The sequence below is a fragment of the Moschus berezovskii genome, chromosome 18 (assembly GCF_049115385.1).
Source record: "Moschus berezovskii isolate FMDL1 chromosome 18, NW_MosBer_1.0, whole genome shotgun sequence".
Classification (NCBI taxonomy): Eukaryota; Metazoa; Chordata; class Mammalia; order Artiodactyla; family Moschidae; genus Moschus; species Moschus berezovskii.
The window spans coordinates 18,760,474-18,785,099 of NC_142477.1; the positions used below are offsets into that span (position 1 = coordinate 18,760,474).

Below are 24,626 nucleotides of genomic sequence, written 5' to 3' on the forward strand. Positions count from 1 at the left end.
GGGCTGGGTGAGGAGGAGGCCCCTTCTCCAAGTGCACATGCCTGCCCCCTGCCCCCTCGTGGTGACAGCCACGGGCCCCAACTCCCTCAAGTGTGCTTTGATTTTTAAGACAGCAATTATGTTTGCCAATATGGTTGGAGTAAACCAGCACGTATCATTAGCTCAGCACCAGTGTCTCGTCTTGCTTGCCCCGTTGGCTTTTTCGCAGAAACACAGTCTTTTGCAGATGATAACCAAACACTAGAGAGAATGCGGAAGAGTGGAAAACTCTCCCATCTCCCTGTTTAGCTAGAAACATCAGAAGTTATGCGAGAAATGTTAAATCTCTAAGTCTGGAACCCACAAGCAGGCTAAGGATTTTCAACTGTCAATGCAGCAAATTCCGGAAGTCCACACAGAGGTGTCTAAGATCTGGGTGAATAGACGGCATTCATAGGAATGGCTGGAGCGGTGCGGTGGAATGCATGGTGACAACGGGGAGGTTTCACAAGGATCCTGATTTTCTCCAGCATCGGGCTTGAGGGATGCTCCTTAAAGGGATTTTTTTCATAGCATCTAACCTCTATGATCGTGAATAAAACAATGTTTTTCTTGGCTGCTCTTAGCAAAATTGTATAGGGCTATATTGTTAAGTTTAATCATTTCAAGGTAGCCAAAACCAATTTCAGATGAGATGCTCACAGCCAGGAGGTTCGAACACAAGTAGAACCCTGCTATTGGATTTTATTATATAGTCTTATTCTCCAAGAGCTAAACATTTAGCAAGAAGACTTATATCCATCTTGGTTTTTGAGGACTTTTACACACGTGTTCCTTGACACAAAAATACTGATTTCTCTTCATAGATTGGCTTAAACCCAGTCCAACATTGCTCTCTGCTGCACGTGACTCAGACCTTCTGAAGTCCATTCTCGAAGGCTTGGGAAGCAGGCATCAAAGGTATTTTTTAGGAGACGCTCTGCATTCTGATGCTCCAAGTGAATGTTGGCAAGTGGTGGAGCGTCCAGCTCACTGTTTACTGGGGAAGTTCCAACCCCGTGAAGAGTTCTGAACGAGAGCCTCTCTCTCTCATGTGTGGCTGTGTGGGGGTGATCCCTGACTTGCCTGGAGGGGAGCTGCTACTCACAGGTGACTGATTATGGGTGAGGGGAGAGAGGCAGGCAATCTGCCGGGGACGCTGGTGAACAGACTTCCTCTCGTCACCTCTCAGGGCTCTTTTGGGACCAGATTAAAATGATGTCAGCAATGACTCTGAGCTAGTTCTACAGAAATCCAAACAGTTGCTATTAAGAGTACAAGGGGTACGTTGTTTGCTTTTTTCCTATTTTTTCATTTTAAAACATTGCATACAATCTTTTGGGGGAGGGTTCTCTTTTTCTACATATTTGCTTTAGGTTGAATGTTTAAATAATTATGCTTGAATGAAAAAGGCATTTCTGAAATGACCTGCAGGTCAGTCTTGACCTGGTCTCAGGTTACAGGTCTGAAGACTTACGTGCCTCCCTGCAATGTCAGCAGAAGCTTTCAGCTAGAATAAGTTCATCCCACTCCTGAATATTCATTGGAAGGACTGATGCTGAAGCTGAAACTCCAATCCTTTGGCCACCTGATGAGAAGAACTGACTCACTGGAAAAGACCCTGATGCTGGGAAACATTGAAGATGGGAGGAGAAGGGGACGACAGAGGATGAGATGGTTGGATGGCATCACTGACTCAATAGACATGAGTTTGAGTAAACTCTGGGAGTTGGTGATGGACAGGGAAGCCTGGAGTGCTGCAGTCCATGGGGTTGCAAAGAGTTGGACACGACTGAGCAACTGAACTGAATTGAACCAACTGGGACCCAGGGTGTGCATGGACCCCCTCGAAAGAAAGCCATAAGCTTATGAACTCAAGCACACAACTGTCTGTACCTTCACATCAGCTATGAGGTCAGTAAAAACAAACAAAAAGCAACAAACCACAGAAACGAAAACAATATGTTAATATTTTTGAGAGTATCATTTCCCTTTTGCAAATAATTTCTTAATAGGAGTAGCCTAGAAGTGAGGACCAGTTTGGAGACAGGTCCTGGGAGCTGCATCAAGGCAAGCATCAATTCGCCCCTGTGATTTCCCGAGGGGCGTGTTCCACAATTCCCTCCGCCAGCCCCAGTGCTGCATTAACCTTGCAGAGGGAGGTAAGGCTGACAGACACCGAGGTGTCCATCACCAGAGACTGCTGTCTCTCAAACGCTAATTTTAAAGAGAGTGTTTTGGGAACCGCGCCACACAGGGTTCTCACCTTGTCAAAAGCGGGGTAGACAGCACGGATTTCTGTCAACCAGCCATACGGCATGTGACCCACGGGGTACGTGGCCGTCAGAATTGCCACGGCCTGCAAGAGGAAGAGCCAGCAGTTAGCAAGGCAATCGCAGAGAGCATCTCCAGCCTCTGCCTGCCGCCTGCCACGTGGCAGCACGAGCTGTCACAGCTACGGTCCCCCCGACAGGTCATTCCATCCCGGGTGTCAGCGCGGCCAGCCTTGGGACGGCCCTGGAGCAGGAGGAAGGGACAGAGGTCCCCTGCCTCCTGGGGAGCGGGCTGAGCAGGTCCAGGGTGTGCGCCTGAGCCTCGGAGAACGCGTCTTGTTTTAGATACATTTATCTAGGTCCTGATCGCTGACTGAAAAGCCAAGATTCCAACCCTGGTCTGCCGGGTTCTCACAGAGCCAAACGGAACCCTCTGATCTAGCCGATTCTTGAGTCTCCAAATGCGATTCTGAGCTCCACCCCTGCTCTCTGAACACTCGGCACTCAGGGACCACCTCCCTGCCTCCACGCTGTCCTTCAGGGAAGCTGACGGCACGCACCTGTCGATGGCTTTATGGTACTCGCCACCCCACTCCACTCCCTTCCAGTCTGTTCAGCCCAGGAGAGCCCAATTCTGATGTTTAACTTGAGAAAACTGATACTTCTCACAGGAAGCCAAAGAGGTCCTTCCAGGAATATGAGAGTTTCATTTCTTTGTTGTTGTCGTCCAGTCTCTAAGTCATGTTCCACTCTTTGCGACCCCACGGACTGCAGCACGCTGGGCTTCCCTGTCCTTCACCAACTCCTGAAGCTTGCTCAAATTCATGTCCATCGAGTTGGTGATGCCATCCAACCACCTCATCCTCTGTCATCCCCTTCTCCTCCCCTGCCTTCAATCTTTCCCAGCATCAGGGTCTTTTCCAGTGAGCCAACTCTTCGCTTCAGGTGGCCAAAGTATTGGAGTTTCAGCTTTAGCATCAGTCCTTCCAATGAATATTCAGGGTTGATTTCCTTTAGGGTGGACTGGTTTGATCTCCTTGAAGTCCAAGGGATTCTCAAGCGTCTTCTCCAACACCACATTTCAATCCTTCGGCACTCAGCCTTCTTTATGGTCCCACTCTCCTATCTGTACATGACTACTGGAAAAACCACAGCTTTGACTATACAGACGTTAGCTGCCAAAGCGATGTCTCTGATTTTTACTATGCTTTCTGGGCTTGCCATAGCTTTTCCTCCAGGGAGTAAGCGCTTTTTAATTTCATGGTTGCAGTCACCCTTCATTTTGATGCCAGGAATGTGAGTGAGGGAGGTCTTCAGATGGTGAAGGCACTGCTCTGAGAAGCAGGTGGTGGAATCAGGCTGATCTGGATTCCAGCATCACTCCATCACTTCCCAGGTGTGTGTGAAGCACGAACCCTCTCAGACCCCCGCTCTGTTCCTCCAGCAAAACCACGAGACTAACAACAGCCACGGCACAGGGCTGTTGGGAGTCAATGAGATGTTCGCAAGTGCCAACACCATCAGAAGCAGACAGTTAATTCACATCAGTTCTGTCTCCCTATGCTGAGGTCTGTCTTTATGCACTGAAGTCCATTTAGAAATGATTCTAACACACAAATTGTCTTGGCTGTTTCTTTTTTTTTTTAGGGAAAGATGGGATTCTAGCACACAGGTGATTGGTGTGTGTGTGGGGGATGTTCCATACTTTTTACAGGGCAGCTGAAATAGAAGTATTAGGTTAAAAAGCTGCCATGTTACAGAAGCCGCCCCAGAGGAGATTCATGAGTCAAGAAAACAAAATCCAGGAACCCACAGAGGCAAGAGAAAGCGTTCGGCTTGTGATTTATGTACTTCTCTTTCCAGGCCAACATGAGCCGCTTCCCGGGACATGGAACCTGGCAAGAGACCCTGGCCTGGAGATATGCTGAAAGTGTATGCAAGGGCAGTTGTGTAAACAGGAGGCCCTCGGAGTGGCCACCGGCCTTCCTGAAGGATCAGCAGTCCCAGAGCCAGAATTAATTCCCCAGAAGGCAGCAGATGAGCAAACAAACGAAGTCTTTCTATTTGTTCATACCATACTGGCATGATGGAAAAAAAAAAAGCTTTGATTTTCTCCCTGGAGGAGCTGCCAGTTTCCAGATCAATTTCTTGAATTGTGAGTAAATAGAGGAGACCCTCTTTTGAAGGAGGGCAGGTTGCCGAAGATGCAGGAAGCCACAGTGGGTTGGGTGGCACATGCAGGAGGCGGAGCAATGGCAGGTGAGGGAGGTGGGCAGGACACAGAGGCATCAGCCCTTGCCTTCTGGGCACTTCTGTGCATGGCCGGTCCCAGCGTCCTCTGTGACTACAGTGAAAAGGCTCCATGCTGACTCCATGGGAAAATGGAGAGGCCACTGAGTGGGAGAAAGAAAACCTGGATTCTAACACAGTCTAGCTTCTCACTACTTTTGTGTCCTTGCCTCGGTTTTTTCATGCAGTAAAAGAGAAGGACGAATAAGACATCTTCCATACTCATTATACTCGTTCAGTTGCTTAGACACATCCGACTTTTTGTGACCCTGCGGACTGCAGCATGCTAGGCTTCTCTGTCCGGAGTTTGCTCAAACTCATCTCATCCTCTGTCTTCCCCTTCTCCCACCCTCAATCTTTCCCAGCATCAGGGTCTTTTCCCATGAATGGGCTCTTTGCATCAGGTGGCCAAAGTATTGGAGCTTTAGCATCAGTCCTTCCAATGAATATTCAGGGTTGATCTCCTTTAGGACTGACTGGCTGGATCTCCTTGCAGTCCAAGGGACTCTCAAGAGTCTTCTCCAGCACCACAGTTGAAAAGCGTCAATTCTTCAGTGATCAGCCTTCTGTATGACAGTCCAACTCTCACATCCATATACAACTACTGGAAAAACCATAGCTTTGATTATACAGGCTTGTGTTGGCAAAGTAATGTCTCTGCTTTTTATTACGCTGTCTAGGTTTGTCACAGCTTTTCTTCCAAGGAGCAAGCATCTTTTTTTTTTTTTTTTTATTGGAGGCTAATTATTTTACAATATTATATTCATTGGTTTTGCCATACATTGACATGCTGACACCACCCCGGGTGTACATGAGTTCCCCCTTCCGAACCCCCCTCCCACCTCCCTCCTTCCCTTATCCTCCCTCTGGGTCATCCCCGCATACCAGCCCTGAGCATCCTATAACATGCATCGACTCTGAACTGGCGATTCGTTTCACATGTGATAATATACATGTTTCAATGCCATTCTCCCAAACCATCCCACCCTCACATGGCTGCAGTCACCGTCCACAGTGATTTTGGAGTCCAAGAAAATAAAGTCTGTCACTGTTTCCATACTCATAAAAAACCAAAATCACATTATTCTAAGTCACGGATGGAGATCCTCAATGCTTCCTTGTGTGAAGGTATCATAGAACTTAATATCACAGAATTTCTTAGCTCTCAAGAGGAACTGGAAACAAATTTGTCAGCCACCTCCCCACCCCCATTTGTTACACGGTGACTTTGGGCACCCATGTTCCCAGAAGGTGCCTTACCTCCGTAGCTGCAGAACTGCCACCAAGGTCCCGGGAAACAAAGAGGTTGACAATGGGCCTACTGATTCTCTGTGTGGCCAAGATGAGTGCCAGGGGCCACCAGAAACTCAGCATCTTTCTTATTGTTGCATCTCCCTGTATCAACAAAATGGGATAAAAGTTCGCTGAACTTGAGAAGGAGAACAGAAAAAAATAATTCAGAGTCAAAGCCTTTTCTTTTGATGTCAATCATGAGTCAATTCACTAAACTTAAAAATAATGTAGGAAAAGCCTCTATATACAAGCCAAGTTGAATTAAAATAAAATGTACAGTCTTATTAGAATTGAACTTAGACAGCTGGCAAGCTCCCGTGAAATCAAAACATGCCTTTAAGCTTGATGGATTCAAACCACTATTGTCTAAACAGGGCAACGCTAACCCAAGCAGAACCCAGCTTCACAGCCTGAGAAACAGGTTGGAAAAGTTCTTGCTCATATCATAAAACTGACTGGCTAGAAGCCATGTCAGTAAGAGGTAACTCATAGAAGTAAAACATTATTGTAATTTATTTTGGCATCAGTGTGGTCACGAATGTGCCTAATTATTTGGGCACTCTATAAGTCTATGACAGACGTTCCTAATCTCAAGGTTCTGACAGAAGTCATGTAAATGTTCAGAAGCATAAGCAAAATAAAAGCACAGTAAAGAGAAGGCTATTTATTAACAATTCCACAGCAAAGATAGGCACTATCTTTAACACCTGGCTTTTATCAAGTGGCTTTGGTTTTGATTCTTCATAAAGGTAAGTGTTGTATCCTGGAGCCATCTCAGTCACTTTATTTCCCTTTGCTAGAAGCTGAATGTTAAGATGGATTGCTACCATCAAGACCAATCTGATGTGGTGGTCCTCGTGATGGAAATATCTCAATCTGGTATTACTGATGGCCTGACCTCAGATCAAGGTAAGTGGTCAGTACAAGGCCTGTTTTGACACAAAAGTAACATGTGGTCAAAGGCGGGATCAGGGCTAGAGTGTGGTCATGCACTCAGTTTATATATATATATATATAAATTGCAAATGCTAGTCATTCAGTCATGTCTGACTCTTTGCAACCCCATGGACGGTAGCTCACTAGGCTCCTCTGTCTATGAGATTTCCAAGGCAAGAATACTGGAGTGAGTAGCCATTCCCTTCTCCAGAGGATCTTCCAGACCCAGGGATTGAACCTGGGTCTCCTGCATTGCAGGCAGATTCTTTACTGTCTGAACCACCAGAGCAGCCCTACACACACACACACACATACACACACACACACACACACACACACATTCATGTACATACACACTACTTTGAATGCTAAGTGGCTTCAGTCATGTCTAACTCTTGTGACCCCATGGACTGTAGCCTGCCAGGCTCCTCTGTCCATGGGATTCTCCAGGCAAGAATACTGAAGTGGGTTGCCGTGCCCTTCTCCAGGGGATGTTCCTGACCCAGGGATAGAGTGGTCTATTTATATTTATATATAAATATAAAGTCATGTCTATTTGCCTTATAGCTGGATAGATACCAACCCAATTGATATCAGAGGTTAGAGAAGATCAGCATACATATAAATCAGATACTATTTACACCGGTGATGAAAAGAACGCTTTGGTCATCTGGGTAAGATTATACCTTGCTTGTACCATATTCACCTTTTGAGGCACAGGCCATCAGGAGAGCTTTTGAGACCACATCCCTCTCTTCCTTCTCTCAGCCACAGAGAGGGAAGCTCTTGTATTCCCATTGTGGTCTCTGTGCTGTCTTGTCTGAATATTGTTCCTGTGTTGGTGACTAAGCCAAATGGGATATAAAGCTGACTGAGGCCACAGACCATATTTAAAATTTCACCTAAACCCTCCCCAACTCTCTCTGTAGAAGGTACCTGAATGAGTGTGTTTAGCCAGTACAGAAAGCCCAAACACAGTCTGGATCCCTGCTGTGAAATTAAACAAATGTAAGTTCCATGGTACCAGGGCTCCTAAAATCTTTGTTGATCACAGAGTGACTTCCTTTTGACCACAGAGGAAGAAGAACCACCAACATTGTGTCTCCTCCTCGGCCTGACATGACTCACTGTGATTCAGTCTTCTTGTACGGAGATAAGAAGGCTGGAGAGTGACCTCTAAGGTCTCTCATCTCTAGAGTTCATCAGCTCTCGGCTGTTTATCCCTGTGGACATTACCAAGCACCTGACCTTGGGATATGACATCCCAGAGCACCTGCCTGTTACGCTGCTATGTCGAATCACAGGGGTAGGATCAAACTGTACTCCCCCTGGAGGCACAGACAGGCTGTCCTCGGGGTCTAAGGACCTACCCCCAGCTCCGGTCCACTCCTGTCCGGGATGATGTCGTGGATGTTCTTGTAGTAGCCCAGACACAGGGTGGTGCAGCGCACGAGGGCGCCCATGTACAGGGACAGGATGGGGATGAGCAGCGGCTCCCTGCACTCCAGGTGACTGTGAAGAAGAATGGCTACGAAAACGACCTGAGAGGTGGGGAAACAGACAGTCAACAACCAATTCACAGAAGCCCAGCCCAACCTCTTGCACCTGGAACTGAGACGGATCTCTGAGCAAAAGCCTTAGAACTGAAGGTGAGGAGAGCAGGACCCGGGGCTACCGCTCAGCACTTCTCTCAGAGAAACCAGGGTCAGACGTTTGGGAAGCACTGGATGGACACACGGTCACTCTGCTATGTTCACCACTAAGTATTTCTTTTAAGGCAACTGCACATCTGGTTAACATTATTGCTAAAGACCATCCAGAAGCTTTGGTTTCCCAGACCCTAAACGATGCAGAAGAATTTTGCCCTCTCCAGGAGCACATGCAATCCACGCCAGAGAAGCTAAATGACCTTCCGCAAAGGACAGAACAGTGACCAGCGACGGGACATAGGAAAACGGCCATTGACATTTATAATGTGGATTCCGCTAAACGTGCTGTGAAAGCCACCAGTGTTAATTATAAAACCAGACAATCAAAATTGAAGATCTTGACTTACAAAAGTGGCATAGGTCAAAAAAAAATACAAAGTCAGCAGGGATTGAAATAATAGTAAAGTGTCAATCTCTATTGAATGGTACAGGCTCTAAAGCAAATTTATCGAACTATTTAACTTCCTGTCCTGTAGAAATGAGGGAATCAGTCCAGCCTCTGGGCAGAGTCCTGGGATTCCCATCTTGGGAGGAGCCCTGGGGAATAGTGGGTGCAGAGGTAGGAAAATAGGAGAGGGGAGAGAGTATCTGAGCTACATCAACCTTCTTAGCCAATCATCCATGGAAGGATAGGCTTGTGAAATATACCGCCGCTAAGTGAGCCTGACCAAAGGAGGCATATTCTGATCGCTGCATTCTCAAGAAATGACTGGTGACAGAAAGTTAAAAAAGAAGCTGGAGAATGAGCATGATTCATCAAATGAGTGTGTTCAATTGCTAGAGGGAACAGAGCAATTCAGAGGAACTTTGGAATGAAAGAAAAGTATTAGACGTTAGAGGTCGTCAGCTTATCCCACAAACTGACACGTGTGCCGGGGCTGTTGTTCTTAAACCACTAAACGTGACAGAACCTGTCAGAGATGCCCGCAGGGGAATACGGATGACAGAGCTACAACCTGGCTGCCTGGACAGGACCTGGCTGCCTGGAGCATGGATGGCGTGAGTGTCCATTCACGCTCATGATCACACACTCACGTTCACGCTCACTGAGGATACAGTGGAGCCCACTGATGGAAGGAAAGTTGCCCGTGACTGGCTCCATGCCTGCTGCTTCCCAGGGGAACAAATGTTCTGTATTAACTGAAGAATGGCAAAGACCAGCTGGGCAAAGCCTTGTTAAGGCCCTATTGTGTTTGGAGCAGAAGACTGAGTTTTGCGATGTGGCCAAGACGCCCAGTTATTTCTCTAACTAATAAAGACCTCTCAGGGGCCCTAACGTGCAAACAGACTAGTATGTCTGCAGCAGGCTTCACATTCGATATACACAAACCTACGGTGTTAATGAAGATGACAGTGTTTAGAGACTGAGAACACGCTGGAGGGAAAATGAATATGTGAAGACAAAACCCTCCTCTGCCAAGTCCAGGAAGGCTCCTGGTGGTGCCATCAGGACAGCCAGATGAGCAGAACCGAGGAAGGAGATCTGGACGTGAAGGAAAGGGGAGGGGAGGTATGGAGAGGACCAGAAGGGGAGGAGCAGGGTGGGCTAGAGTCGGGCAGAGGCGGGCAGGAGGCATTCGGCCCGGACTAGCCCAAGGCCAGAGTGAGGGTTTTGTCAGCCTCCCCTGTGTTAATAGCTTGATGCCATATGGTCCAACACTTATTGTACATCTTCACTGTGGGTTGGGTCAGTTATCAATTTAAAACAACACCTGGCCCTTCTGCATTTCAATCCAGAATTAAGATTTTTGAACCTGATACAGCCATCAAAACTGTATCGGGTTATTTTGTGGGTGGAACCTACAGACTCAGTAGTAAGGATTTTCCCAGGGAGAGCCTGCTCTGGAGTGGGGAGTCTGTGATAGATAAGGTGGTCCCAGACTCTGTTCTCCTGAAGCTGACAACCTCATGGGGAAGGCAGGAGTTGTGGTCAACCCCTGACAAGGCCCGTGAAGGGAAGAGGGTGGTGGTGCTGGGAGTGGGGAGGAGACTGTGGAGTGAAGGGGGTTGCCCCGTTGGGGTGCATCTGAGCTGAGACCCAGAGCCCAGGCAGCTGGCTGGCAGTGGGTGGCGGGAGCCTGTGGTGGGTGGGGAGAGCAGAGGCCAGGGCATTCCCTTCCGGGCAGAAGGATCCAGGCAAAGCCCCCAGGGGGAGGGGCTCGGCCACATTGGGTCTGGAAGGGAGGGCCGGGGGCTGGAGGGCAGAAAGCGAGGGGACAGAGGAGAGCGATTGGGCTAGGGAGGAAGCAGGGCTGGTGGGTTTTCAGCCCCTCTCAGCCTGTGATCAGGATACTGGCTTTTTATCTCAAGAACACCAAGGAGGCCATTTGAAAGCAGGTTCGAGGAGGGGGTGAGGTGGCCAGAATGTCACTGAGAATAGATTACTGTGGTCCCAGTGGGGAAGGAGGGAGGAGAGTCAGAGCAGAGGGGCAGGCCAGGGGACAGGAGGCAACTCTAAGGATCCAGGTGGGAGGGCTGACCTCTCAGAACAGGGCTGCAGAGATGGGGAGAAGAGGGTTGATAAGGAAGCATCTTAGGAGTAAATGTTTTAGACAGATGGGAATGAAGAGGGATGCTGCTAGGGTGGCTCCCAGGTTTCTGAGCAGATGACAGGGCCAGAGGTTCATTCAAAAACGTAGTCATCAAGATCATGAAGATTATGAATGGAGGCTTATGATGCCTTTGAAGGATCTGAGTGGAAATATCATCGAGACATTCAGATGCCTTGTCTAGAACCCTGAGCAGAGGGCTTGGCTGCAGACAATTATTTGGTGAATATCAGTCATGTTACAGATGGAATAAACGCAGGGCAACCATCAGATTCTTCATGAATAGAACACACAGTGACGAGAGATGGGTCTTGAGCAACTTCAGCATTTACACATCAATAGATGACCTGTGCTGTCAGAAGTAGAAGAAAAACCACGATATGGTGGTGTGAGAGCCAGTGGGAAGGGGTGTTTCATGGAGGACAGAGCAGTCAACAGAATGAAGAGTTACTGAGACAGCCATGAAGTCAATGGAAACTGTTGCACTGGATTCAGTGGCAGGCAGGTCATTAGTGAGAACTGTGTGGGTGAGCTGATGGGAGTGGAAGTCAGTCTGCAGTAGGTAAAAGAAGGAATGAGAAGTGAAGAAATGGAGACCCTGAGTAGAAACCACCTTTCTGAAAGGTTTGGCTGTGAAAAAACAGAGGTACATGGGAGCCAGAAAAAGCTTGTTGCTGATGCTGTGGTTGTGGTTGTTTTAAGTAGAAGAAGTCTGAGCGTGTTTCCATGTCAAGAGAAATGATCCAGGGGAGAGAGAAGGAGTCACTGGTAACTGATGAATAAGGTTCCCCAGAAAGCCAGACAGGACGGGCTCAGAGGCACCGGAGGAAGAAGTGGCTGGGGACTAAGAAGGGACAAGTCCTTTCCTGTAATGGGGAGAGCAGAGGTGATGCAAGGGTCTGAAAGTAGGCATGTGGGTTTGCACTCCTCAGTGAAGTGGGCAGTGAGGTCATCTGCTGGGGATAGTGAGGTGGGTGGAGACCCTCGGACATGGTCACTAGAGTCAGCTGAGGTGAGTGATGGGACTGTGGATTTATACTGCAATTGGTTTGTCCCACTGTGAAGCTTTTCGCAGGAGCACTTGCTACCTGGGTGCAAGTGGTGCAAGTTGCAGGGATCTTGCCAGAAGGCTGAGATGGAAAGGCAGGAGACAAGGGGACTGACAGTAGTATAGCCAGATTACTCAACTGGGATCCTGGGATCCCATCTCTGGGGTCTGAGCTGACTTCAGAAGGCCAGGGCTGAGGACAGCAGAAAGAAGAAAGAACTAGAGGCTCCAGTGAGGTCCAACAACTCCCCTCCCCCGAAAGTTTCATTTAATACTGAGCAAGCTAGGAAAGTCCAGGTGATCATGAAATATATACAAAAGATATGATCATTACAATAATGGTGACATAGAAAACCATATCATGTTGGAACCAAACTAAGAGCTTTTATTATATTATGATATGAAATTAATTAGCTGACTAAAAATTACTTTTAAAACAGGAGTTGGCACTGACACTCAAGGCACTACAAACTATTTTCATGTTATCATTGGTGATCACTCCCTTCCTATCTATGCCAAGGTGGTATTTCAAGGGACTTTGCCTAGGACTCTATACGATTTCAATATGTTTCGACCATGAAATTTTTGCACATTGTTTTATGTCCCTGGATATTTCCAATGTCTCTTAGTTTACAGTCTGTGGGAACTTGAATATAATTTGTATCCTACTTCTGTGTGAAAACTGTACTAATATTAACTATGTTGAATTGGTTCATGGTGGTTTTCAGGTCTACCATATTCTTCTACTTTTCTGTATATTCATTTTATTAATTTTTTGAGAGCTTGATATTGAAACTCGAACCAAAGATCTTAACTCATCTACTTAAAAATTGTAATATATAGTGAAACTATATGTAACTTTGTTCTGGATTTTCCAAGTCTCCTGTAAATGCATTATCATACTTTCATAATTTAAAAAATAAAAGTAAAATAAAAACATTTAAAAATGTTTTTAAAAAAGGACTTTGCCTGGGATCTATTTATTCCTTACCAGATCTGGTAATTAACAAATATTTTCAAGCAATGAGAGGAATGAAGTTGAGGGTGAGAGTGAGAGCAAAAGACTTACGAACAAAAACTGAGTTTATTCCCTCAATCAAACTGTGGTAGGAACTCAAGCTATAAGGCTTAAAATAACTACATCACCAGGAACAGCCCGAGGTCAGATGGCACCTGAATCCAGCTTCCGTTGCCCCGAATAACCAGATAGATTTATTCTGAAATTTTGAGCCCTCCCAGCAGGCAGGGGTCAGTACTAGTTTTAAAATTAAGAAGGAAAAAGACTGTGGGCATACTGGGAAAGCATTTTTCAGGGATATGATTTTTCTTTTACTCTTGGATGCTTGCTGTATTTATCTAAGGTAAAGACGTGTGTTTTTCTTTTTGCCTTTGAGGATACAAATGCTAAGTCAGGTGTCAATGCTCATGTTGAAAATGAGAGGTATTCCCTTAATTTCCAAGTAAGTGATTAGCGTGAACGAGGCAGTTCACATCCCTCAGAGGATGAATCAAAAGTAAGACCAAGCAAAAAATCTCCAATAACTCAACAAGAAAATTAACAAAGATACATCAAAGAATGATGTTAGGGGGTATTCAGGCATGTGCTAGAAAACGTACACGCACTCATACACACATGCACACACAGATACACACACATAATGTTAGCAGGAAGAAATTTAAATTACTTTAAATAGTGATCCATGGAGTCAATGCAATTAATCTGGAAATTTAATTCTTGGCCTTTAGGGAGGTACTAACAGTCGAACAGTAGATTATTTCAAAAAGGTGGTTGAAAGACTAGCATGCTCAGCAGGGAAAAACCAGGAAGAACCATGTTGACATGTTCCTAGCATGGAACTGAGAACTGGAAAGCAAGTTTAGAAATCAGTCCACCTCCTTCTCCATAAAGAGATCATTCTCCAAATCCCCGACTGTAGGAACTAAGTCTAACTTACAGACTATCAGTTCAGTTCAGTTCAGTCGCTCAGTCGTGTCTGACTCTTTGCGACCCCATGAATCACAGCACGCCAGGCCTCCCTGTCCATCACCAACTCCCAGAGTTCACTCAAACTCATGTCCATAGAGTCGGTGATGCCATCCAGCCATCTCATTCTCTGTCGTCCCCTTCTCCTCCTGCCCCCAATCCCTCCCAGCATCAGAGTCTTTTCCAGTAAGTCAATTTGTCACATGAGGTGGCCAAAGTATTGGGGTTTCAGCTTTAGCATCAGTCCTTCCAATGAACACCCAGGATTGATCTCCTTTAGAATGGACTGGTTGGATCTCCTTGCAGTCCAAGGGACTCTCAAGAGTCTTCTCCAACACCACAGTTCAAAAGCATCAATTCTTCGGCGATCAGCTTTCTTCACAGTCCAACTCTCACATCCATACATAACCACGGGAAAAACCATAGCCTTGACTAGACGGACTTTTGTTGGCAAAGTAATGTCTCTGCTTTTTATACTATCTAGGTTGGTCATAACTTTCCTTCCAAGGAGTAAGCGTCTTTTAATTTCATGGCTGCAATCAGCATCTGCAGTGATTTTGGAGCCCAAAAAAATAAAGTCTGACACTGTTTCCACTGTTTTTCCATCTATTTCCCATGAAGTGATGGGACCAGATGCCATGATCTTTGTTTTCTGAATGTTGAGCTTCAAGCCAACCTTTTCACTCTCCTCTTTCACTTTCATCAAGAGGCTTTTGAGTTCCTCTTCACTTTCTGCCATAAGGGTGGGGTCATCTGCATATCTGAGGTTATTGATATTTCTCCCAGCAATCTTGATTCCAGCTTGTGTTTCTTCCAGCCCAGCATTCCTCATGATGTACTCTGAATATAAGTTAAATAAGCAGGGTGACTATATACAACCTTGACGTACTCCTTTTCCTATTTGGAACCAGTCTGTTGTTCCATGTCCAGTTCTGACTGTTGCTTCCTGACCTGCATACAGGCTTCTCAAGAGGCAGGTCAGGTGGTCTGGTATTCCCATCTCTTTCAGAATTTTCCACAGATGATTGTGATCCACACAGTCAAAGGCTTTGGCATAGTCAATGAAGCAGAAATAGATGTTTTTCTGGAACTCTCTTGCTTTTCCATGATGCAGCGGATGTTGACAATTTGATCTCTGGTGCCTCTGCCTTTTCTAAAACCTGCTTGAACATCTGGGAGTTCACGGTTCACATATTGCTGAAGCCTGGCTTGGAGAATTTTGAGCATGACTTTACTAGCGTGTGAGATGAGTGCAATTGTGCGGTAGTTTGAGAATTCTTTGGCATTGCCTTTTTTTGGGATTGGAATGAAGACTGACCTTTTCCAGTACTGTGGCCACTGCTGAGTTTTCCAAATTTGCTGGCATATTGAGTGCAGCACTTTCACAGCATCATCTTGCAATTAAATATCTTCTGCTAAAATCTGTCATGGAATCTTTGATGGAAGAAGAAAGGATGGAGCATGGAAACCAGGGCTGGTGCCAGACCCTGGGGAAACTGGACAGAAGTAGAATGTTCTCAGACTCAATTTCGTGATTCTGAGTTTGTGGGAAAGACACCTGAATTGCCCAGGTGGCAATGATAATTAAAGAGTAATTTCTAGACATACTCTTCTAAACCTAGCCCCGAGTGCCTCGGCCACACAGAGGCCCGTGTGTCCACCCCGTCAGGTGCACAGTGACCCTGTGATCACATGCTAGCCATGGTTTTAGAGTCATTTCGAATGCAAGAGCCTTAACAATAAAGGTCAAAAACTCTGATAGTGAAATTCAATTCCTACAATTCCCCCTTTTCGCAAGATTCTACACACTGTAATCATGGGAGGGTTCGTTTGCTCATTCATTTAACAAGCATTTATCAAAGTCCATGTTTGATTTGAATCAAGTAGGGATGCCCTGCAGAGTGGATGGATGTAAATGAGGCTCCGGGCAGTTCTGTCCATCACCCGAAAGGAGCAGCTTTGATACACACACCACACTTACCTGAGCTATGACGTCTGAGATTGAGGCACATCCGACCAGGAAACTGTATTTGTGTTTCAGGAGAATGCCAGCATGGGTCCACGCCTGCCAGGAAGGCGAGATAGGGGCATGAGATACATTCAGGATTAGGTTACTTCTGGTTCTCATGAGTTCCTGGGTGTTCCGAGACTTTATACCTACCCACCTCCCAACCTTAGTAGCACAAGTTTAATGAATCTTTGATTGATAGAATGATTGTAACTTAACCTGGTACCCAGGACCAAGTGAGGTTTTTAAGCGGAACCAGTGACCACATAGTATTTGTTTGGTACCAATTATCTGAAGACTAGTATACTGGTTCATGGGCCTGGCAGGAAATCTGGGTGAATACCAGGAAAGGGGACCAGTGTGAGTTACAAAGCATAGCTTTCTGGTCTGTGAAGCAGGTTCCAGTGAGGACTCAAAACTGGATCTGAGTTACGGCAGTCATTACAGGCTCCCACTGACTGATCAGGGCTCTACTACTTCCTTCTCTTTAAGTCTGGGCAGGATCTGATCTGACACTTGGTGCCTTTGAGGGGAATTAAGAGGAAGGTGCTAGAAAGCCTGCAGAGAACGAAAAGCCCAGGGGATGGCAGGTTTGGAGAAGGTTTGAAGTTCAAAGTAGGATCTGTTTCAGGATCATCTTTCTCACTAGTAAAGGTCAACCTGAACTGACACAGAAATAACATTTCACGTGAGCTAAACACAAGCACACCTAGGGAATAGCCTAGGTCTGTGTCAAGACTATGTAACTGCGTTTACTGCTACTTCCTCCGCAGCTCACAGGTCCCAAGGTGCCAAATATGAAAAGAAAGGCCAAGTGTAAATGACATTTGTAAATTGTGGCTCGTGGGCTGTCTTTATTGACTAAAAGTGATCTGGATAATAAGCTTCAAAAATATTATTTCTCCAACTAATATATCAGGGCCATGCTGTAGGGTGTGTGTGTGTGTGTGTCTGGGGAGATGATATGTATTATTTTGGTCTTTATCAGTAATCTCTTACTACTGGTCTTTTGGGGGAGTTGGTAGATGAAACATGGAAGAACAGTGTGCTGATCACAAATGTTTTGAGTTTTGGGCACTTCTGCGGCAATGAGTCTGTGAGGACTTTTAGTCCTGCGTTCCCTGATAATTGTAGTTCTTCTATGTGTTAGCAGAGTCTCAGTACAGATAGGAGGAAGGGCATTAGAACCTCAGACTCTGCCTAAGAAGCTGGGTTTTCACTCTCTTAGGCTGTGAAAAAGGTCAGTCACCCCATTCAGTTCTCTCACTGCTTTGAGGGCACTGAGGTGCCATCTCAGTCCAGCCTGGGCCCGTGGGGACTCTGCTTCCACACATCCCAAATCCTTGGCCTTTTTCTTTTAGAGGCAGGGGGCACAGGGGTGGAAGGTATGTGTCAGCTACCAGAGTAAACACACCTGGTGATAAGTAAGAAAAAGGAAATCCATGTACAAGTGTTCCAATGGCCAAATTCTTAGCCTAAAGTGATGTCAGGACAACTGAAAATCAGAACCTTCAGTGGAAACTGAGGGTTTAGTATCTAAGGCGCCCCCACATGGCTAGGAAGCCGTCAGATTCAGTGAGGCTGCGCCCGTAACCCAGCTGTGGGCACAGTGAGGCTTCTGATGACATTTGAGAGGATGGACCACGTGCATTTTTATTAGTACCTTGCCTCCTTCCTCCGAGGATTTGGGGCTGCTGCCTTAACCTTGATACAGAGGTCCACTCACCTCACACATCTGATGTATACAGAACTGGAGGAGAGGGGTGGTTAAACAAAACAAAACCTATACAACCATCAAAGGAAAATCAAAGGCCATCTTCTTGTAAGAAATGCCTTGCTGCATGCTAATAATTTGTGCTTACTGTCATGTATGTCTAAAATTTTTCAAAATAAAAAATCGTTAAAAAATAGAAATAACCCCATACAAATGATCATATTTTAAAGCTTCCTTCCAAGGGCAATTTAAAATGGATCCTAAAGAAAAGGTTTATTTTCCACCATTAGCCATTATTGAAGATATATGTATACGTGTGTGTGTATATACATATACTATATATACATATTTTTTTTTTTTGCTAAGTCTCTTTCATATATACAATACAGATGAATAGGAAAAAAACATTCTTTGAGAACTCTTAAGTATCAGGACAAAGAATTTAATCTATGGAAGTGAGTCATACTTCGCTACTCTAGCAAAGCTGGTTATTAAAGTAATAAAGCCCTATCAGTATATTCAAGTGAGTCTTATTGTAAAAAGCTTTGGGTGCTTATACCACACAAGTGGTAAGTTTATCTGAAAGCTATCCTGATCTCTTGAGCCGGAATATATCAGAAAAGAATTTATATTTGAATCAAATTTTCAAGGGAGCTCTCTCGCCTCCTGCCAGGACTTGTAGCAAATACAGACAATTCTCATAAAATAAACTGACAAGATGGACTGGTTAAAAGTTAGTGAGTGGTCAGTTGGAACCCTTCCGCACAGCTGGTGGAGAGGCAAAATGGAGCCTCAAAAACTTAAAAACAGAATTATTATATGATTTAGCAATTCCTCTTATGGGTATATACTCAAAAGAATTACAGCAAGGACTCAAAGGGATATTTGTACACTCATCTTCCTAGTGGCAGTATTCATAGCAGACAAATGTGGAAATAAGCCAGATGCCCATGGATGGATGAAAGGATAAACAAAATACAGCTTATACATACAAGAAATGTTACTCAGCCTTAGAAAAGGACATTCTTACAGGCTACAACATGGATGAATCTTGAAGACATTCTGTGAAGTGAAATAAGCCAAAGAGCCACAAAAAGACAAATACTGTATTATTCTATTCATGAGGTACCAGAGTAGTTGAGTTCACAGACAGAGAAGTAACAGTGGTGGGTATCAGGGACTGGGGGAGGGTGGGAAGTCAGTGTTCAGTGGGGAGGATGGAGAGAGCTGAGTGTGGACGGTGGGGATGGGAGAAGAGCAATGTGAAAGCACCCAAGGCCACTCAACTGCACTTAACAATGGTTCAGATGGGAAATTTCATGTTATATGAATATTCCTCCAGTGAGAAAAGTGTGGAGGGCAGTGAAGAGAGCCTCAAGGGTGTTGGTCATTTTGTAGGGAGTTCAGTTCAGTTCAGTCGCTCAGTTGTGTCCGATTCTTTGCGACCCCGCGGACTGCAGCTCTCCAGGCCTCCCTGTCCATCACCAACTCTTGGGGTTCACTCAAACTCATGTCCATTGAGTCGGTGATGCCATCCAACCATCTCATCCTCTGTCGTCCCCTTCTCCTCCTGCCTTCAATCTTGCCCAGCATCAGGGTTTTTTCCAATGAGTCAGCTCTTTGCATCAGGTGGCCAGCTTCAACATCAGTCCTTCCAATCAACGCTCAGGACTGATCTCTTTTAGGATAGACTGGTTGGATCTCCTCACAGTCTAAGGGACTCTCAAGAGTCTTCAACACCACAGTTCAGAAGCATCAATTTTTTGTACTCAGTTTTCTTTATAGTCCAACTCTCACATCCATACATGACTATTGGAAAAACCATAGCCTTGACTAGATGGACCTTTGTTGGCAAAGTAATGTCTCTGCTTTTTAACATGCTGTCTAGGCTGGTCATAACTTTCCTGCCAAGGAGTAAGTGGATCTATGTAGGGAGTAAGTGGACCCATTTCCATTTCCGGGTTGCCAGGGGCTGGGGGAGGGGTAGATGGGGAGTCAGTGTTTAACAGGAATAGAGTCAGTATCCCAGGATGAAAAGAGTTCTGAAGATTCACAACAATGTGACTATACTACACGCCATTGAACTGCACAAATAAAAATGGTTAAAATGGTAAGTTTTAGGTTATGTATTTTTTACTATAATTAAAAAAGTGCCAACGATCTTCCCTACTCACCATCGCATCCATAAAAGGGAAGGCAGCGAGATACAGGAAGGCCCTTCTTGTTTTGTTCCCCACTGACTCATCCACGTGGTGCAATTTATTGATGATGTAGTAGCCTAAGTCACTATATGCTGAAAAAAAAATACACGGCAATATTTAGAAAAAGTTATCCGCATAAGTTTTTTTATCTCAAAAGTTTAAAAACAATTTTAAAGATTCTATATATATATATATTTTGGTAGAAAAAATCTAGATAAGCAAAAGGATAAAAATCATCTACAATTTCATCCATCCTTCTGCCCAGAAGGGGTCAGTCGACACTCTGGGTGCTAATCATCCAGTTGTTTTATGGGTGTTATGTGGAGGAGCATGCGTGGGTGTTTTAACATAAAAATGGCGTCATACTACATATATACTCTTTTGTGAACCATCAACATCTTTTCATAACATGCTTCTATATTTGATTGGTTGTACTGAATTCTTTTTTGCAGGTTCATTTAGTATCACTTATTCAATCTCCAATTATTACATATTTAGGTTGTTTCCATTCTTTTGATATTATAAAAGAATGCTTGATGGCTAGTTTGAAAGCTCAGTGCCTACGTAGTTGTTGTTTAGTTGCTAAGTCAAGTCTGACTCTTTTGCTACCCCATGGACTGTAGCCCACAAAGCTTCTCTGTCCATGGAATTACCCAGGCAAGAATACTGGAGTGGGTTGCCATTTCCTTCTCCAGGGATCAAACTTACATCTCCTGCATTGGCAGGGGGGTTCTTTACCACTAAGCCACCAGGGAAGCCCTCAATGTCTGTAGGTATTCTTATTTACTAGGAGAAACTAAAATGCCTTTTGTTTTTTCTTTAATAAGTTTAACGGATCTACAATATTATGCTAGTTCCAGGTATACAACACAGTGATTCAACAAAACATGGCTTTTCAGTAAAAATTTAAAGGTAGCTATTCATTCTTTGTAATTCCTTTTGTTTCATTTTTCCCAGGAAGGCAAAAATTGTGGGGGATGGAGACTGTGGGTATAGTTTGCCCAGTGGAAAAATGCTGTCTCTGTGCTTTCCAAGTCCCTCGCATGTGAGGATTTGGGACCAGTGTGTACCTAACCAACAAAGGCTGAATGAATGTGTACGTGCCAAAGGGTGAGAAAGGTAGAAAGAGAAAAATTTCACAACATATGAACTAAGCACTCTGACATTGCTTTGTGTGTGTGTGTGTGTGTGTGTGTGTGTGTGTGTGTGTTATTTGTCTATGAGTCTTTGTGACCCCATGGACTGTGGCTCTCCAGGCTTTTCTGTCCATGGGATTCTCTAGGCAAGAATACTGGACTGGGTAGCCATTCCCTTCTCCAGGGGATCTTCCCAACCCAGGGATCGAACCTGGGCCTCCTGCACGACAGGCAGATTCTCTACCATCTGAGCCACCAGGGAAGCCCCCTGACATTTTAGTAACGGTTAAATAAAATATTGGCTATTTCCTACCTCATTGATACAAAGTTTAGACCATATAGGAAAACAGTTATCTTTGTGTTTCATGGTGTTTACATGATGCTCTAACAGCAGTTTTCCTGCTGTGTTCACTCTTTCATTAATATGAATATTTACGTACTCCAGAAGTGCAGAAGCTGTTTGAAATCAGAAAGGAAGTCAAATGCAGTGTCCCTCTTACTTTTTGTGAAACAAGCAGAATCCCTTCCTCCATTTCAAAGTGTGGGGGTTGATTTGTTACCATTTGTTATTGACGTTCAGTTGCTAAATTGTTTCTGACTCTTTGTGGGTTTCAATTCAGTTCAGTTCAGTCGCTCAGTCATGTCCGACTCTCCGCGACCCCATGAATCACAGCATGCCAGGCCTCCCTGTCCATCACCAACTCCCGGAGTTCACTCAAACTCATGTCCACAGAGTCGGTGATGCCATCCAGCCATCTCATTCTCGGTCGTCCCCTTCTCCTCCCGCCCCCAACCTTTCCCAGCATCAGTCTTTTCCAGTGAGTCAACTCGTCGCATGAGGTGGCCAAAGTATTGCAGTTTCAGCTTTAGCATCAGTCCTTCCAATGAACACCCAGGATTGATCTCCTCTAGAATGGACTGGTTGGATCTCCTTGCAGTCCAAGGGACTCTCAAGAGTCTTCTCCAGCACCACAGTTCAAAAGCATCAATTCTTCGGCAATCAGCTTTCTTCACAGTCCAACTCTCACATCCATATGTGACCACGGGAAAAACCATAGCCTTGACTAGATGGACCTTTGTTGGCAAAGTAATGTCTCTGCTTTTTAATATATTATCAAGGTTGGTCATAACTTTCCTTCCAAGGAGTAAGCATCTTTTAATTTCATGGCTTTGTGGGTTTATTACCATATTAATTAGTAAAAAGAATAATCCTCTATCTTTTGTCGGGATTAGCCTGGAATCATGAGGATGCTGAATTAAGCATGCTCTTCAGGATGAAAACAAAGATACTGAAATGCCCAAATGGGAATCCCAGTGGAAGTGAGGTACAAATAAGTGAGTTCAAGAGGGAGGGGGCTAAGATGACTGAGTCATATAGAGAACAGGTTGGCAGGGGAGGCAAATGCAGAAGGGGAGATCTGAATCCTCCCAGGAGGAGCAGAGGTGGAAATCCAAACGCGAACTGCCAGGTGAGCTCAGGTGTCAGGTGTGGAGTGTGGTGGGGCCAGCAGAACCACTGAGGCAACAGGAAGGGAAATCCAGGAGGGAGGCTGGCACTTGGCAAAAAGAGCAAAGAAGGGAGAAGCGGGATTAGTTATGGCCAGGGTCCAGGGAGGCAGCTGTGATGTCCTGCTTGGATCAGAAGGTATGAAGGTGACCTGACCCTCTGAGGCAGGGAGGGAGCCCTCCAGCCCTACTTTGCAGCGAGGTGAGAAGTGCATTCAGATCTGAGATGAGCCAATGAAACCCGAAGCCGGGCTGCAGATGTTACTGAACCACACACACAGCTTACTGTGAGTGCTGAGACTTGGAAATCATGGCCGCTGTTGATCTGTACATGCCTTTTCATTGTCGGTCAAGTTCATTGTGTGGAGATCCCCAGAGAAATGTCCTGATCCTGCCCCCTTGCCCCTCCTGGCAGAGATAGCTGCCAATTGTAAAGGCAGTCACACTGGGCAAACAGAGCCATGCCAAGTGCAGGAGCCCAGGGCTGGCTATGAATAGCTCAGGAACTAAAATTCCCTGGTAAAGGTTAGAGCTGATATAAATGCCAGCTGAGTGGACCTGACTGGGTGGCCAAAGTGGGGACCTTGAGACTGGAGAAAGGCTGAGTTTCAGAGGGGGATGTATGGGTTGATGTCTATCCCCTCACAATTCATTTGTTGACTCCTAGCCCTTAGGACCTCAGAAGGTGACTTTATTTGGCATCAGGATCATTGCAGGTATAATTAGTGAAGGTCGGGTGACCCTGGGGCTTCCCTGGTGGTTCAGATGGTAAAGAATTTGCCTTTAGGGCAGGAGACTCGGGTTTGATCCCTGGGTGGGGAAGGAAATGGCAATCCACTCCAGTATTCTGGCCTGGAAAATCCCATGGACAGAGGAGCCTGGTGGGCTACAGTCCATGGGATTGAAGAGTTGGACATGACTGAGTGACCAAGCACACACATGCAGGGTGACACTGAAGGACAGTGGGCTCCCAATCCAAGGCAACTGGTATCCTTCTAAACAGGGAATTTGGAGACCTATAGAAATATGCAAAAGGACAAGCTCATGAGACCATCAAGGGAGAGATCAGGGAGATGCCTCCTCAAGCCAAAGGACACCACATATCATAAACCCCTGGAAGCTAGAGAGGGGCCTGGGACAGGTTCTCGGTCATGGCCTTCGAAGGAACCAACCTCACCGCCACTGCCTTGATCTTCCAGCCTCCAGACTGTGAGACTACGCACTTCTGCTGTCTGTGGTGCTTTGCTAGGACAGACCTAGCAAACTCATACAGGTGGCTTCTAAAGAGAATTCTTTTCCCATGAGACTCTAGGGTAGCAGCCGGAAAAGAAAGGTCATGTGAGTTTGAGAAGCTGCGAGCAGGCCGTGTGGTTGGCTCATGTGGTCTGAGTGTATAGGGGTCAGTATAAATCAGTTTTTCTACTTCTATGAATATACCTAAGTATTGCTGCTGTTGCTGTTTAGTTGCTAAGTCATGTCCGACTCTTTTGTGACCCCATAGTCTGCCAGGCTCCTCTATCCGTGGGTTTTCCCAGGCAAGAATACTGCAGTAGGTTGCTGTTTCCTTCTCCCATGACATCTTCCTGACCCAGGGATCGAACCCAGGTCTCCTGCACGGCAGGCAGATTCTTTACCGTCTGAGCTGCCTGGGAAGTCCATACCTAAGTATACCGATTTATTAGAATATTTGAACTAAAACATTAAAAACAGTGCCTTTACGCAGAGCAATGAAGAGCAAACATCTAAAGTTGAAGAGGGTATGCAGGACTGCTGGGTGCTGAGCTCAGCCAAACCTCTGCTTCTGCCAGGATGTCCCCCGCCATCTTCTTTTGTTCAGACTGCAGCTCCGGGGTTCCCAGGTGCCAGGTTACTTTGAGACCAATGGGCCTGAGGATGCTTTTGCTTCTTTTTACTTCTTGTCCTCTTTTAGCTACTAGAGGAAAATTCCGGAGGCCACAGAAA

General features: G+C 45.6%; 1 protein-coding gene and 1 non-coding gene across 3 annotated transcripts in view; both read right to left on the reverse strand.

Moving 5' to 3' along the window:
* Positions 1–24,626, reverse strand: part of ANKH (ANKH inorganic pyrophosphate transport regulator) — a 173,319-nt gene that overhangs the window by 40,022 nt on the left and 108,671 nt on the right. For both annotated transcript variants that reach the window (XM_055422247.2, XM_055422248.2), the window contains exons 3-7: positions 19,996–20,114; positions 16,081–16,164; positions 8,180–8,350; positions 5,841–5,975; positions 2,285–2,377 (exon numbers count right to left, since the gene is read on the reverse strand). In XM_055422247.2, the coding sequence (XP_055278222.1) occupies positions 2,285–2,377; positions 5,841–5,975; positions 8,180–8,350; positions 16,081–16,164; positions 19,996–20,114 (602 nt within the window). The remainder of the gene's footprint in view (positions 1–2,284; positions 2,378–5,840; positions 5,976–8,179; positions 8,351–16,080; positions 16,165–19,995; positions 20,115–24,626) is intronic.
* TRNAD-GUC (transfer RNA aspartic acid (anticodon GUC)) lies at positions 21,349–21,420 on the reverse strand. The gene has a single exon. It is a non-coding gene; the product is annotated as a tRNA-Asp (tRNA).